The sequence below is a fragment of the Hypanus sabinus genome, chromosome 16 (genome assembly GCF_030144855.1).
Source record: "Hypanus sabinus isolate sHypSab1 chromosome 16, sHypSab1.hap1, whole genome shotgun sequence".
Taxonomy (NCBI): Eukaryota; Metazoa; Chordata; class Chondrichthyes; order Myliobatiformes; family Dasyatidae; genus Hypanus; species Hypanus sabinus.
In genome coordinates, this window is record NC_082721.1 from 34,438,559 (window position 1) to 34,451,360 (window position 12,802).

General features: G+C 35.9%; 1 protein-coding gene across 4 annotated transcripts in view; it reads left to right on the plus strand.

The window, feature by feature from the left end:
• Window positions 1-12,802, plus strand: part of LOC132406214 (phosphatidylinositol 4-phosphate 5-kinase type-1 gamma-like) — a 232,539-nt gene that overhangs the window by 145,194 nt on the left and 74,543 nt on the right. For all 4 annotated transcript variants that reach the window (XM_059991548.1, XM_059991545.1, XM_059991547.1 and 1 more), the window contains one exon: window positions 2,397-2,445. In XM_059991548.1, coding sequence (XP_059847531.1) covers window positions 2,397-2,445 — 49 coding nt within the window. The remainder of the gene's footprint in view (window positions 1-2,396; window positions 2,446-12,802) is intronic.

Below are 12,802 nucleotides of genomic sequence, written 5' to 3' on the forward strand. Positions count from 1 at the left end.
AGTTGATACCTCTAAAAGACCAAACACGGGGGGAGGACATCTGTGAGGCTGTCTTGAATTGTTTAAGAGCCAAAGGAATAAAGACTACCCACCTGGTGTCAGTAACTACTGATGGGGCACCGAATATGACGGGAACGCACAAGGGAATTGTGGCTTTACTGCAGAAGTCGCTGGACAGAAAGCTGCTGATTTTTCACTGCATCTTGCACCAAGAGGCACTGTGCGCTCAAACATTTCCTCTGGAATGCACAGAAGTAATGGATGTTGTCATTCAGATTGTCAATAAAATAATGGCAAAAAGTTTAAATCACCGTCAATTCCGTTAGTTACTTGTCGAGCTGGAAAGCGCATATTCTGATCTCCTGCTGCACAACAAAGTCCGGTGGCTGTCCAGAGGGGAGGTGCTGAAACGCTTTGTCGCGTGTCTGGAAGAAGTGAAAACTTTCCTGGGCAGCAAAGGGCTGGAAAAGCTACACTTCATGGTAGACATTACAGCGCACCTGAACACGCTGAACACAGCTCTTCAGGGGAAAGGACGTACAGCCCTGCACATGTTGGAGGAGTTTTGGCATTCGAGCGCAAGTTGACAGTGCTTGCCAGAGATTGACAGAAAGGCACTTTATCTCACTTCCCCAATTTGAGAGAGTCAACACAGGTCACGACATGATAAGTTCGGAGTATTTACATTCTGCAATCATCGCAATGCAAACATCATTTGGGAAACGCTTCTGTGAGTTCAGAGAGGAAAAAAAAACACATTATCCTTCCCGGTCACTCCCCCAAGCATCGATTCATCTCTACTGAATACGACTGCATTGGCAGGTGTGAGTAAACCTGATCTTGAGATGGAACTGGCCGAAATAGCCGACAAAGACATATGGGTGTCCAAGTTTAGACGCTTGACAGCAGACCTTGAAGATGTTGCCCGTCAGAAGGCCATTCTTGCTCAGAATCACAAATGGAGTGATATTGAAAACCTCCCTAAACTGGACAAACTTGTGTTCGAAACATGGAATGCTATCCCCGACATTTATGTAAACATTAAAAAGTATGTGCTTGGAGTCCTGTCGATCCACATATGTATGTGAGCAGGTGTTCTCCAACATGAACTTTATTAAAAACAAACATCGTGCACGCCTCACAGATGACAGCTTGCGATCCTGTGTAAAGATGAAGGTGACGCCATACAGCCCTGATGTGCAGATGCTGTGCGCTGAGGTCCAGGAGCAGAAATCCCATTAACCAAGTATGATACATATTTTAATTGCCTATTATTTTAGGAATATTCATATTTTTTCATTGTTCAGTGAAATAGTCCTTTTATTTTTCAGGTTGACAGCTGGCTGACGTTATTTTTGGTTTGCTGCTGGCGGAAAATTTAAGTTCAGCGTTTTTCATAAATACAAGAAGAACTCAAATAGACATTGAGTATTTTACTTAAAAGTAACCTTCAACCCAACATCTTTTTTTCGGAGTTCAAAATGTTTTTGTTGCATGCAGAAATGTAATTTCGTTTTCTCTGCAGGAGTTCATCAATTTCATAAATGCAACACATTATAGTTTGTTTATACATAGCATAAAGGCCAAAAAAAACGTTGTATGCAGTGTTATTTCATTTTAAATGTCAAACGGGTTTTGCGGCTCCTAGTGTTTTCTTTTCTGTGGGAAACGGGTCCAAGTGGCTCTTTCAGTGGTAAAGGTTGCTGACCCCTGGTTTAAGAGGTCAGGAGGTCTGAACTTTTACCTGTATAACCCAGGTATCTTAGTTATAATTTGTAAAATGTAGCAGCTACCATGCTGGAAATTATGTAGCATCTACATCAGTGATAGGAGACCAGAACACTTGATCTGTGCAACTTGGTCCCTTACTGCATTACAACTTTTAATAGTGTTTTTTTCTGTTGATGCTCTTTCCAAAATGTATCTTGTTGATACAGCTGATCTTATGCTGAACTAAACCCAAGGGATTCCAGTTTGTAGAATGCCCTGACAGGACATTGCCACCACATTTGACCAAGTTTCAATTTTTTCTAACAACAAGATATTTGAAAAAGAAATTAGATTAATAACTTGATCTCCTTTAAAAATGATACTCAAGGGACAGATATTGATAATATTTTCAGTTTGTGCTGTGGAATTTATTACATGCACTTAAGGATGCAACAGAGGTCACAATTTAAGATGTCTTTCAAGAAGTGCTTTCTCTCAACAATGTACTGTTTGTTTTATATTGCTGCAGTTTAACCTCAATTACTGTATATGCTCAAGAGTGGGGATTAAACCTTATTATCTAAGTACAGTTGCTAAAGGTAATGGTAATTTTTAATCAAGACCTTATCTTAGCTTAAAATAGTGATTTACAAGGTTAATAGAGATCAACTAATGTTTATTTTCAGGTTGATCAAGAAACTGGAGCATACTTGGAAAGCACTTGTTCATGATGGTGTAAGTTTTCATTTTAAAGTCACAGAATATACTGCATAAAGAGTTGCATGTACCAATTTAATAGAATGTCTGATTTAAGATAGGATTAGGGCCTGTTGGGACTTTCTGTAGAGATTGAGATCACAGAGACAGTTGCTTGTGAAGTTTTAAGTGCCAGACTTGAAAAGGTAGCAGGGCTGGTCTAGACTTTCTGCAGACATTGAAATTATTTGGGTTAATAGCCTCTTGGCAAGGGCCAGTGAAACAAAATTAGGTTTAAGCAGAGTGGACATTGTGGGAGTGGGGCAAGTTTGGAGTGGAGAGCTAGCAAAAAGGGGTAGAGGCTAAGTTAACGTTTCTGTCAGGTTTCTCATTTGTTGTCCATTGGTGCCTCACTAGAGAGGATCCAAGGTCAGTGGTGTGTTTCTCATGCAAGATGGGAGAGATCTAGGAGACCTTCAGTCTACAAGAACTGCATCGGGGTGCAGTTCCTTACAGACTGTTTTAGGCAGCTGGAGCTGGATGACCTTTGGCTCATTCACATGGTAATAGGTTAGAGATGTCAGGAGTTAATTTGCAGAAGGCAGGTAGCTGGATGACTATCAAGGGAGGAAAAGGGAATAGGCAGATAGACCATAAGGCATAGGAAAAGCATTATGCCTTTTGACCCAACTAGTCTCATCCATCATTCCATTATGGCTAATTATTAACCCTCTTAAACCCATTCTTCTGCCTTCTTCCCATAATCTTTGACACCCTTACTAATCAAGAACCTATCAACCTCTGTCTGTCACAGAGAATTCTGCAGATTCACCACCCTCTGGCTAAAAAAATCCTCATCTCTGTTCGAAAGGGATACCCCTTTATTTTGATAGGTTTTAATGACATCCCCCATCATTCTTTTAAACTCCAGCAAGTACAGACCCTTTCATTCTTAGGATCATTCTAGTGAACCTCCTCTGGACCTTCTCCAATGCCAGCAAATCCTTTCTTAGATAAGTGGCCCAAAACTGCTCACGATCCTCCAAATGTGGTATAGCCACTGCCTTATAAAACCTCAGCATTACATCCTTGCTTTTATATTCTAGTCCTTTCGAAATGAGTGCTAACATTGCATTTACCTTCCTTACCACTGACTTAACTTGAAGGTTAACCTTTAAGGAATCCTGCACCAGGACTCCTAAGTCCCTTTGCTCTTCTGATTTCATATTTTCTCCCCATTTTGTAAGTAAGCTACATCCTTATTCCTTCTACCAAAGGGAGGACATTGTGGAGAGGTCATCTACTGAGTAAGTGTGGATGGAAGTCAGAGACATGAAGGGAGCAATCACTCTGTTGGGAGTATTCTGTAGGTACCCCATCCCCCATACCCCGTCCCCAAATAATAGAGACACTGTGGTGTAGATCAGGAGGCAAAGTTTGCAAAAAGGCAAAAATAACAGGGTTGTTGGCATGAGTGATTTCCACTTTGCTAATATTGATTGACACCTCCTTAATGCTAAAGGTTTAGATGGGGCTGAATTTGTTAGGTGTGTCCAAGAAGAAACATATAGACAGGCTGATGAGAGGAGAGGCCATACTGTATCTGGTACTGGGCAATGAATCTGGTCAGGTGTCATCTCTCAGTGGGTGAACATTTAGGAGACAACGACCACATCTCCATGACCTTTACCATAACCTTGGACAGTATAAGAGCAGACTGTATGAGAAAGCATTTAATTGTGGAAGAGTGAATTATGATGCTATTAGGCAGGAGTATAGAAGCAAAATTGGGATCAAATGTACTCGGAAATACAAATCAGAAATGTGGAGGTTGTTTAGGAAGCACTCGCATGGGGTTCTGGATAAGTTTGTCCGATTGAGTAAGGGAAAGGATGGTAGAGTAAAGGAACTCTAGTTTACAAGAGATGTGGGCTAACTATTCAAGAGGAAAAAAGAAGCTCCCTTAAGGTTTAGGAAGCAAGATTCAAACAGGTCTCCTGAGAATTACAAGTTGCCTGGAAGAAGCTTAAGAATCAATTTGGGAGAACCAGAAGTGGGTATGAGAAGCCTTGGTGAGTAGGATTAAGGAAACCCCAAAACATTCTACACATATGTGAAGAACAGAAGGATGACTATAGTGAGGATAGGACTGATCAGGGATAAAAGTGGAAATGTGTAAGGAGTCAGAGGAGGTAGGGGAGGTCCTTGATAAATACTTCAGTATTCATCAGTGAGAAGGACCTTGAAGAATGTTAAGAAAGAGGATGTGCTGGAACTTTTGAAAAACATTAAGTTAGATAAGTCCATGGGTCCAGATGGGCATATATCCCCAGGTTACTATGGAAAGTGAAGAAAGAGATTGCTGCACCTTTGGCAATTATCTTTGAGTCCTCACTGACCACAGGAATAGAATCAGAAGGTTTGAAGGTGACAAATGTTATTCCTTTGTTCAAGAATGGTAATAGGGATAACCCCATGAATTACAGTAATCTGTAAAAGTCTTAGGCACATGTATATAGCTAAAATGCCCAAGACTTTGGCACTGTACTGAATATTGTTTTTCCAATGACCAAATAACACATAGTACTGTATTACTGAGCTAGTACTCTTAGCTCTATTTCCCAACTACCTTCCTATTTTAACCAATAAGGCACTATATTTATGTGCCCAAGACTTTTGCACAACGCTGTATAGGCTAGTGAGTCTTGCATCATTAGTGGGCAAATTATTGGAGAGGATTCTTAGAAACAGGATTTACAAACATTTGGAGAAGCAGAGTCTGAATAGGGATTGTCCTTTGTAAGGGGCAAGTCATGCCTCACAAGCCTAATTGAAATTTGTGAGGAAGTCACAAAACAAATTGATGAAGGCAGAACAGTAGATTTGGTGTATATGGATTTTAAGAAGGCATTTGACAAAGATCCCCCATGTTAGGCTCATTCAGAGAGTTAGAAGGCATGTGATCCAGGGAAACTTGGCTGTGTGTATTCAGAATGGCTTGGACACAGAAGACCTAGAGTGGTAGTGGAGGGAGCACATTCTACCTGGAGATTGGTGACCAGTAGTGTTCTGTTCTGGATTCCCTGTTCTTTGTGATTTTTATAAATTACTTGGATGAAGAAGTGGAAGAGTTGGTGAGTAAGTTCGCAGATGATAGGAAGGTTGGGGATGTTGTGGATGGTGCAGAAGATTGTTGTAGGTTGCAATGGGCCAGTGATGGGATGCAGTGCTGGGCTGAGAAGTGGCAGATTGAGTTCAATAAGGAAAGGTGTGAAACGATTCACTTTGGAGGGTCAAACCTGAAGGCAGAATACAGGGTAATGACAGGATTGTTAACAGTATGGATGAACAGAGGAATCTTGGCATTCACATCCACAGATCCCTCAAAGTCATAGTGCAAGTTGGTGGGTGGTTAAGAAGGCATAAGTTGTGTTGGCCTTCATTAGTCAGGGGATTGAATTCAATGTTACAGCTCTATAAAACTCTGGTTCGACCACAATTGTGTACAGTTCTTTTTTCTTGTTAAATCTTTTTATTAGTTTTAAACAAACATAAATGAAACATGAATACAAACTGTTTGAGAGTACATAATTAATAGTTTAAATAGACATTCAGATATGTAATAATAAAAATATATAACCTCTCAAACCCAGAACAATAATGAACAAAGAAGTAAAAAGAAAAAAAAAGAAAAACCCCAAAAAAAGAGAGAGAGAAAAAAAAGCAAAAAAAAACACTAACCAACATGGGCCATTGAATAATATTAAGTACATATACAGTAGTGCCAATAACTCTGAACCTCCATCCAATTGATTAAGGATAATATAAGTAAGGTTTAGGAAAAGACAATTCAACTCATATGAAAATGTTGAATAAAAGGTCTCCAAGTTTCTTCAAATTTAACTGAAGGTTCAAAAACCACACTTCTAATTTTTTCTAAACTCAAACAAGAAATAGTTTGAGAAAACCACTGAAATACAGTTGGAGGATTAATTTCTTTCCAATTCAATAAAATAGATCTTCTAGCCATTAATGTAACAAATGCAATCATTCGTTGAGATGAAGCAGATAAACGATTATTATCCGTCATTGGTAAACCGAAAATTGCAGTAAGAGGATGCGGTTGAAAATTAATATTTAAGACTTTTGAAATAATACTGAAGATATCTTTCCAATAATTTTGTATACAAGGACAAGACCAGAACATATGAGTCAATGAAGCAACATCAGAATGACATCTATCACAGGTTGAGTTAAGATGAGAATAGAATCGAGCCAGTTTATCCTTAGACATATGAGCTCTATGTACAACCTTAAATTGTACTAGGGCATGTTTAGCACAAATAGAGGACGAATTTACCAATAATAAAATTTTTTCCCATTGCTCAGTAGATATAGGACAATGCAACTCTTCTTGCCATTCCTTCTTAATTTTTTCTGATACATCTAACTGTAAATTCATGATCATCTTATAAATGATGGCTACTAAACCCTTTTGATAAGGATTAAGAGCTAAAATTCTATCTGTAATGTCCAATGGACATTCTTTCAAAAAAGACTGTAACTCATTATACAAAATATTTCTAACTTGCAAATATCTTAAAAAATGGGTTTTAGGTAAATTATATTTATTAGATAGTTGTTCAAAGGACATAATGTTATCATCCAGAAACAGATCACGAAAACATGTTATACCTTTTGTTTTCCATGAAAGAAAAGCTTGATCCATAGATGAAGGCCGAAAAAAATAATTAGATATTATAGGACATGATAAAATAAATTTATTCAAACCAAAAAATTTACGAAATTGAAACCAAATTCGTAATGTATATCTGACTATAGGATTAGTTATCTGTTTATTCAATTTGAATAAAGAAAAAGGAAGTGAAGATCCTAAGATTGAAATCAGTGAAAAATCTTGCACAGATTTACATTCCAAATTTACCCATTGTGGGCAAGTAGCTATAGTCCATTCTTGTGTCCAGAATATTAAATACCATATATTGATTGCCCAATAGTAAAATCTTAAGTTTGGTAAAGCCAAGCTGCCCTCCTTCTTAGGCTTCTGTAAATATTTTTTACCCAATCTAGGATTTTTGTTCTGCCACAAATAAGAAGATATTTTAGAGTCAATAGTATCAAAAAAAGCTTTAGGAATAAAAATTGGTAATGCTTGAAATAAATATAAGAATTTAGGTAGTATCATCATCTTAATAGCATTAACTCTACCAACCAATGACAAAGATAGTGGAGACCACCTCATAGCAAGTTGCTTAATTTGATCAATTAAAGGTAAAAAGTTAACCTTAAATAGATCTTTATGTTTTTTAGTAATTTTAATACCTAGGTAAGTAAAATAATCTGTAACAATTTTATATGGTAAATGTTTATAAATTGGAACTTGCATATTTAATGGAAATAGTTCACTCTTGTTAAAATTCAATTTATAACCAGAAAAATTACTAAATTGAGCAAGCAAAGACGAAATAGCAGGGATAGATTTTTCAGGGTCAGATATATATAATAACAAATCATCAGCTTACAATGATACTTTATACGTCCTCTCCCCACGGGTAATACCCAGAATATTAGGTGATTCACGAATAGCTATAACCAACGGTTCTAAAGCAATGTCAAATAGTAAAGGACTTAAAGGGCAACCTTGCCTTATACCACGAAATAGCTGAAAAAAAGGGGATCTTTGATTATTGGTAAAAACCGAAGCTAAAGGTTTATGGTATATTAATTTAATCCATGATATAAATTTTGAACTAAAATTAAATTGTTCCATTGTATTAAATAAATATGGCCATTCAACTCTGTTAAATGCTTTTTCAGCATCTAAAGAAATAACACATTCTGGTATTTTAGATGAAGAAGTATAAATAATAATTAATTTTCTAATGTTAAAAGATGAATAGCGATTTTTAATAAATCCAGTCTGATCTTCAGAAATAATTCGAGGTAATATATTTTCTAATCTAATAGCCAAAATTTTACTGAAAATCTTAAAATCCATATTTAATCAGGATATAGGTCGATTGGATGCACATTCAGTAGGGTCTTTATCTTTTTTAAGAATTAAAGAAATAGAAGCTTCATAAAAAGATTGTGGTAGTTTACCTACACTTAATACATCTTCAAAAATTTTACAAAGCCAAGGAGAAAGTATAGGAGAAAAAGATTTAAAAAATTCTACAGGAAAACCATCTGGACCAGAAGCTTTACCAGAATTCATTAAAGAAATAGCCTTTTCTATTTCAGACTCCGTAATAGGTGTATCTAAAATTACATTATCCTCAACAGTTACTTTTGGAATATTCAATTTCCTTAAAAATTCATTTATTATAGAAGAGTCCTTAGTGAATTCTGATTGATATAAGGAGTTATAAAAATCTTGAAAGGCTCTATTTATCTCTTTGTGATCGATCGTCAGAGTACCATCTTGTTTACGAATTCTAGTAATCTGTCGTTTATCCGAAACAATTTTCAATTGGTTAGCCAATAATTTACCAGACTTATCTCCATGCATATAGAATTGAGTTTTTGATTTAATTAACTGACTTTCAATCGAAGAGGATAATAATAAACTATGTTCCATTTGAAGTTCCACTCTTTCTTTATAAAGTTCTTTACTAGGAGTCGTTGAATAAATTTTATCAATTGCTTTGATTTTACCAACTAATGTTAATATTTTAGAATTAGTTTGTTTCCTAACTCCAGCAGAGTATGAAATAATCTGTCCACGAATATATGCTTTAAAAATATCCCACAAAATTCCACTAGAGATCTCTGCTGTAGAATTTGTTGCGAAAAACAAATCAATTTGTTGTTTAATCAAGTTAACAAAGTCTAAATCCTGCAATAAAATAGGATTAAACCTCCAAAATTTAGCATTGATATATGAATCTGCTATTTTAATAGATAACTTCAGAGGTGCATGATCAGATATGGTAATACAGTCATATTTACAATCAGTAACATCTGTGAGTAAATGGTGATCAATGAAAAAGTAATCAATTCTTGAGTAATTATGATAAACATGGGAAAAGTATGAAAACTCTTTGTCATTAGGGTGTAGAAAACACCAAATTTCACAAATAGCTGAATCAATCATAAAAGAGTTAATAAGAGAAGCTGATTTATTCGGAAGAATTTGGGTAGGCTTGGATCTATCCATCACAGGGTTTAAACAACAGTTAAAATCCCCACCCATTATCAGTCTATATTGATTCAGATTAGGAAAAGATGTAAATGAGCATTTAAAAAATTCAGGACAATCAGTATTTGGAGCATAAACGTTGACTAAAACAACTTTTTGATTGAAAAGTAGACCAGTAATAAGCAAAAATCTACCTTGTGGATCTGAAATTGTTTCATGATGTATAAAAGAAGTTGATGAGTCTATAAAAATAGAAACACCTCTTACTTTGGCTTGCGAATTTGCGTGATACTGTTGGCTCTTCCAAAACCTAAAAAAACGTTGACTATCCACCTTCCTTACATGAGTCTCCTGCACAAAAATAACATTAGCATTCATTCTGTTGAATACTTTAAATATTTTTTTCCGTTTGATCGGATGATTTAAACCATTAGTATTCCAAGAAACAAAATTAATATTCCTATCCATATTGACAATATTTATTACAGTTAACACATAAATTTAAAAAAAAGTGAACTCATGAACCCGGAAGAAGGAAGTGAGTTCAAGGAGAAACAGGAAGTCACGGCACTGCAACCATTTTTGTAGTTTCATATAGGCCCATGAAATAAAACTATGCAAAAAGCAAGCAAAAAGAAAAAAAAGAAAAAGAAAAATCCTCCTCCCTCCACCCTCGAAACCCTGGGAAAAAAGCCAAAAAGAGGCAAGCAGGCAATCTAATACTAAAATTACCCCCGTGTCTCAAGATGGCAACTCAGACAAAAAAAATTGAAAAAAATACAAACAACTCATATTATAAGAAAGGATTAATATAACAAAAGTTAAAATATAAAATTAGTATTATATATATATATATATATATATATAACAAAAGGGTTAAAAAAATTAAATTGATAAAACCCATAAATAAATACTACTAAATTAGTATTTTAAGTAAGAGTTTAAAACTTTCAAACTCATCAAAACGGATATGACGTTCCAAGCACTAAAGTCTGTCGGGAAGAAGAAACGCCATTTTATTATTTTTTTTTTAAAAATCTTAATATTTAAATGTTAAAAATATTTTAAAAAAGCTTATACAAACTTAAAAAAAGGAACCCTAATCAGCTATTTTCATTAATAGATTAATAAAATATAAAAAATAATAAAATCAGAATAGACCAAAAAAAAGAGAACTTTTACAATATATAAAAAATACATGTCAGCCATACCTAAAAAAAAACCATCATTCTGTAAGAGATTGAAATTTATAGACTAATTATTACATTAGTCAATGCGATAGAGTGTCATTGTTCCAAAAAACTTTGAGCATCCGCTGGAGATTTAAACAGCCGAACAGTTCCATCTTCAGAAGTAACTCTCAGATGTGCTGGAAATAACAGCGCTTGCTTGTAGCCTTCCTGGTGAAATTTAGACATAACTGGTCTAAAAGCCATTCTTGCCCTTAAAACTTCAGGGCTATAATCTTCCAAAATACGAAATTTGAATTCTTGAAAGTTAATCATACCCTTTTTCCAAGTGGCTCGAATCAGTCGCTCTTTGATATGAGGGTAATGGATCCGGAGAATTACATGCCGTGGTTTGTCTGAATCAGAATGATAGCGAGAGATATGGTGAGCACGATCGATTATTGGAGGAGAGTCCAGAACTTCTGAACCAAAGACATCCATTAGAAGTTTAGAAAAGACAACGGTAAGATCACCGCTGTCAAATTTTTCCGGAATCCCAATTAGCCGAAGATTTTGTCTTCGAGAGCGATTTTCAAGATCAATAATTTTAGATTTATAACGATCCATCTGTTGAGAAGTCGAAGCTTGCTCTCGTTTCAAAGATTTGATAATATGTTCTTTCTTCCGAGCGGCTTCTTCAAGTACCTAAGTACTTGCTTGTTGTTTTTGTAGTTCCAGTGAAAGTGTTTTAAGTTCTCCTTCGAATGATTTTAAACGCTCATCAGACGCAAAAAGCTGTTCGGTAATTTTTCTCTCCAGAGCCGCAAATTTATCTTCTATAAGCTTTACAATAGTTTCTAAAGTTATCAGTTCTTTGGTCTGTTTCGATTCTTTTGCTTTAGACATTTCAGCGAGTTGAAAATAGATCGATTAGTTAAAAAGAAAAATTCTATATATTTAAACCCCTTTAGAAAAGGTAAAAAAAGATCATTTAAGGGGTGTTTGTAGGTTAAAAAGACATAAAAGGTTTGGAGCAAAGCCAAAAGCGGTTTACTCCATAAGCGCCATCTTGAGACCTCCAATTGTGTACAGTTCTGGTTGACTCATCATGGGAACAATGTGGAAGCTTTAGAGAGGGTGCAGAGAAGATTTATCAGAATGCTGCCTGGATTAGAGGGCATGTCTTATGAGGAAAGGTTGAGTGAGCTAGGGTCTTTCCCTTTGGAGGGAAGGAAGATGAGAGGTGTACAAGATGATGAGCAGCATAGATAGTGTGGACAGCCAGAAACTTTCGCAGGACAGGGCAGAACAGAAATAGCTAAAATGAGGGGCATAACTTTAAGGTGCTTGTTGGAAAATATAGGGGGGTGTCAGAGAGTTTTTTTTTTAAACACCTGTAGGTGTGCTTTATAGGTACTGTATGTGGAACACACTGCCAGGGATGGTGGTAGTGGAAGTACGTTAGGTACATTTAAGAGAATCTTAGATGGGCACATGAATGAAAGAAAAGTGGAGGGCTATGTGGGATGGAGGGGTTAGATTGATCTTAGAAACTATATCACAGTACAGGCCCTTTTGCCCACAATGTGCCTACCCTTTAACCTACTCTGTGTTCTGTGTATACAGTAATATTTAAAAACAAACTAATGCTCTTTTAATCATTCACACAGTCTGTTTTCCATGTGGAGTACTCAACTGAAATATTTCAAAGATTTCATTTCCTAGTTTCCCCTATTCCAGAATCAAAACAGAATCAGAATCAGGTTTATTATCACAGACACGTGTCATGAAATTTGTTTACTTAGCAGCAGCAGTTCAATGCAATAGATAATACAGAAGAAGAAGAAGAAGAAGAAAAAATAAATAAATAGGTAGATCAATTAAGGTATACGAATATTGAATAGATTAAAAATCATGCAAAAACAGAAATAATATATGTAAAAAAGTGAGCTGGTATTCACGGGTTCAAAGTCCATTTAGGATTTGGTTGGCAGAGGGGAAGGAGCTGTTTTTGAATTTGAGTGTGTGCCTTCAGGCTTCTGTACCTTCTACCTGATGGTAACAG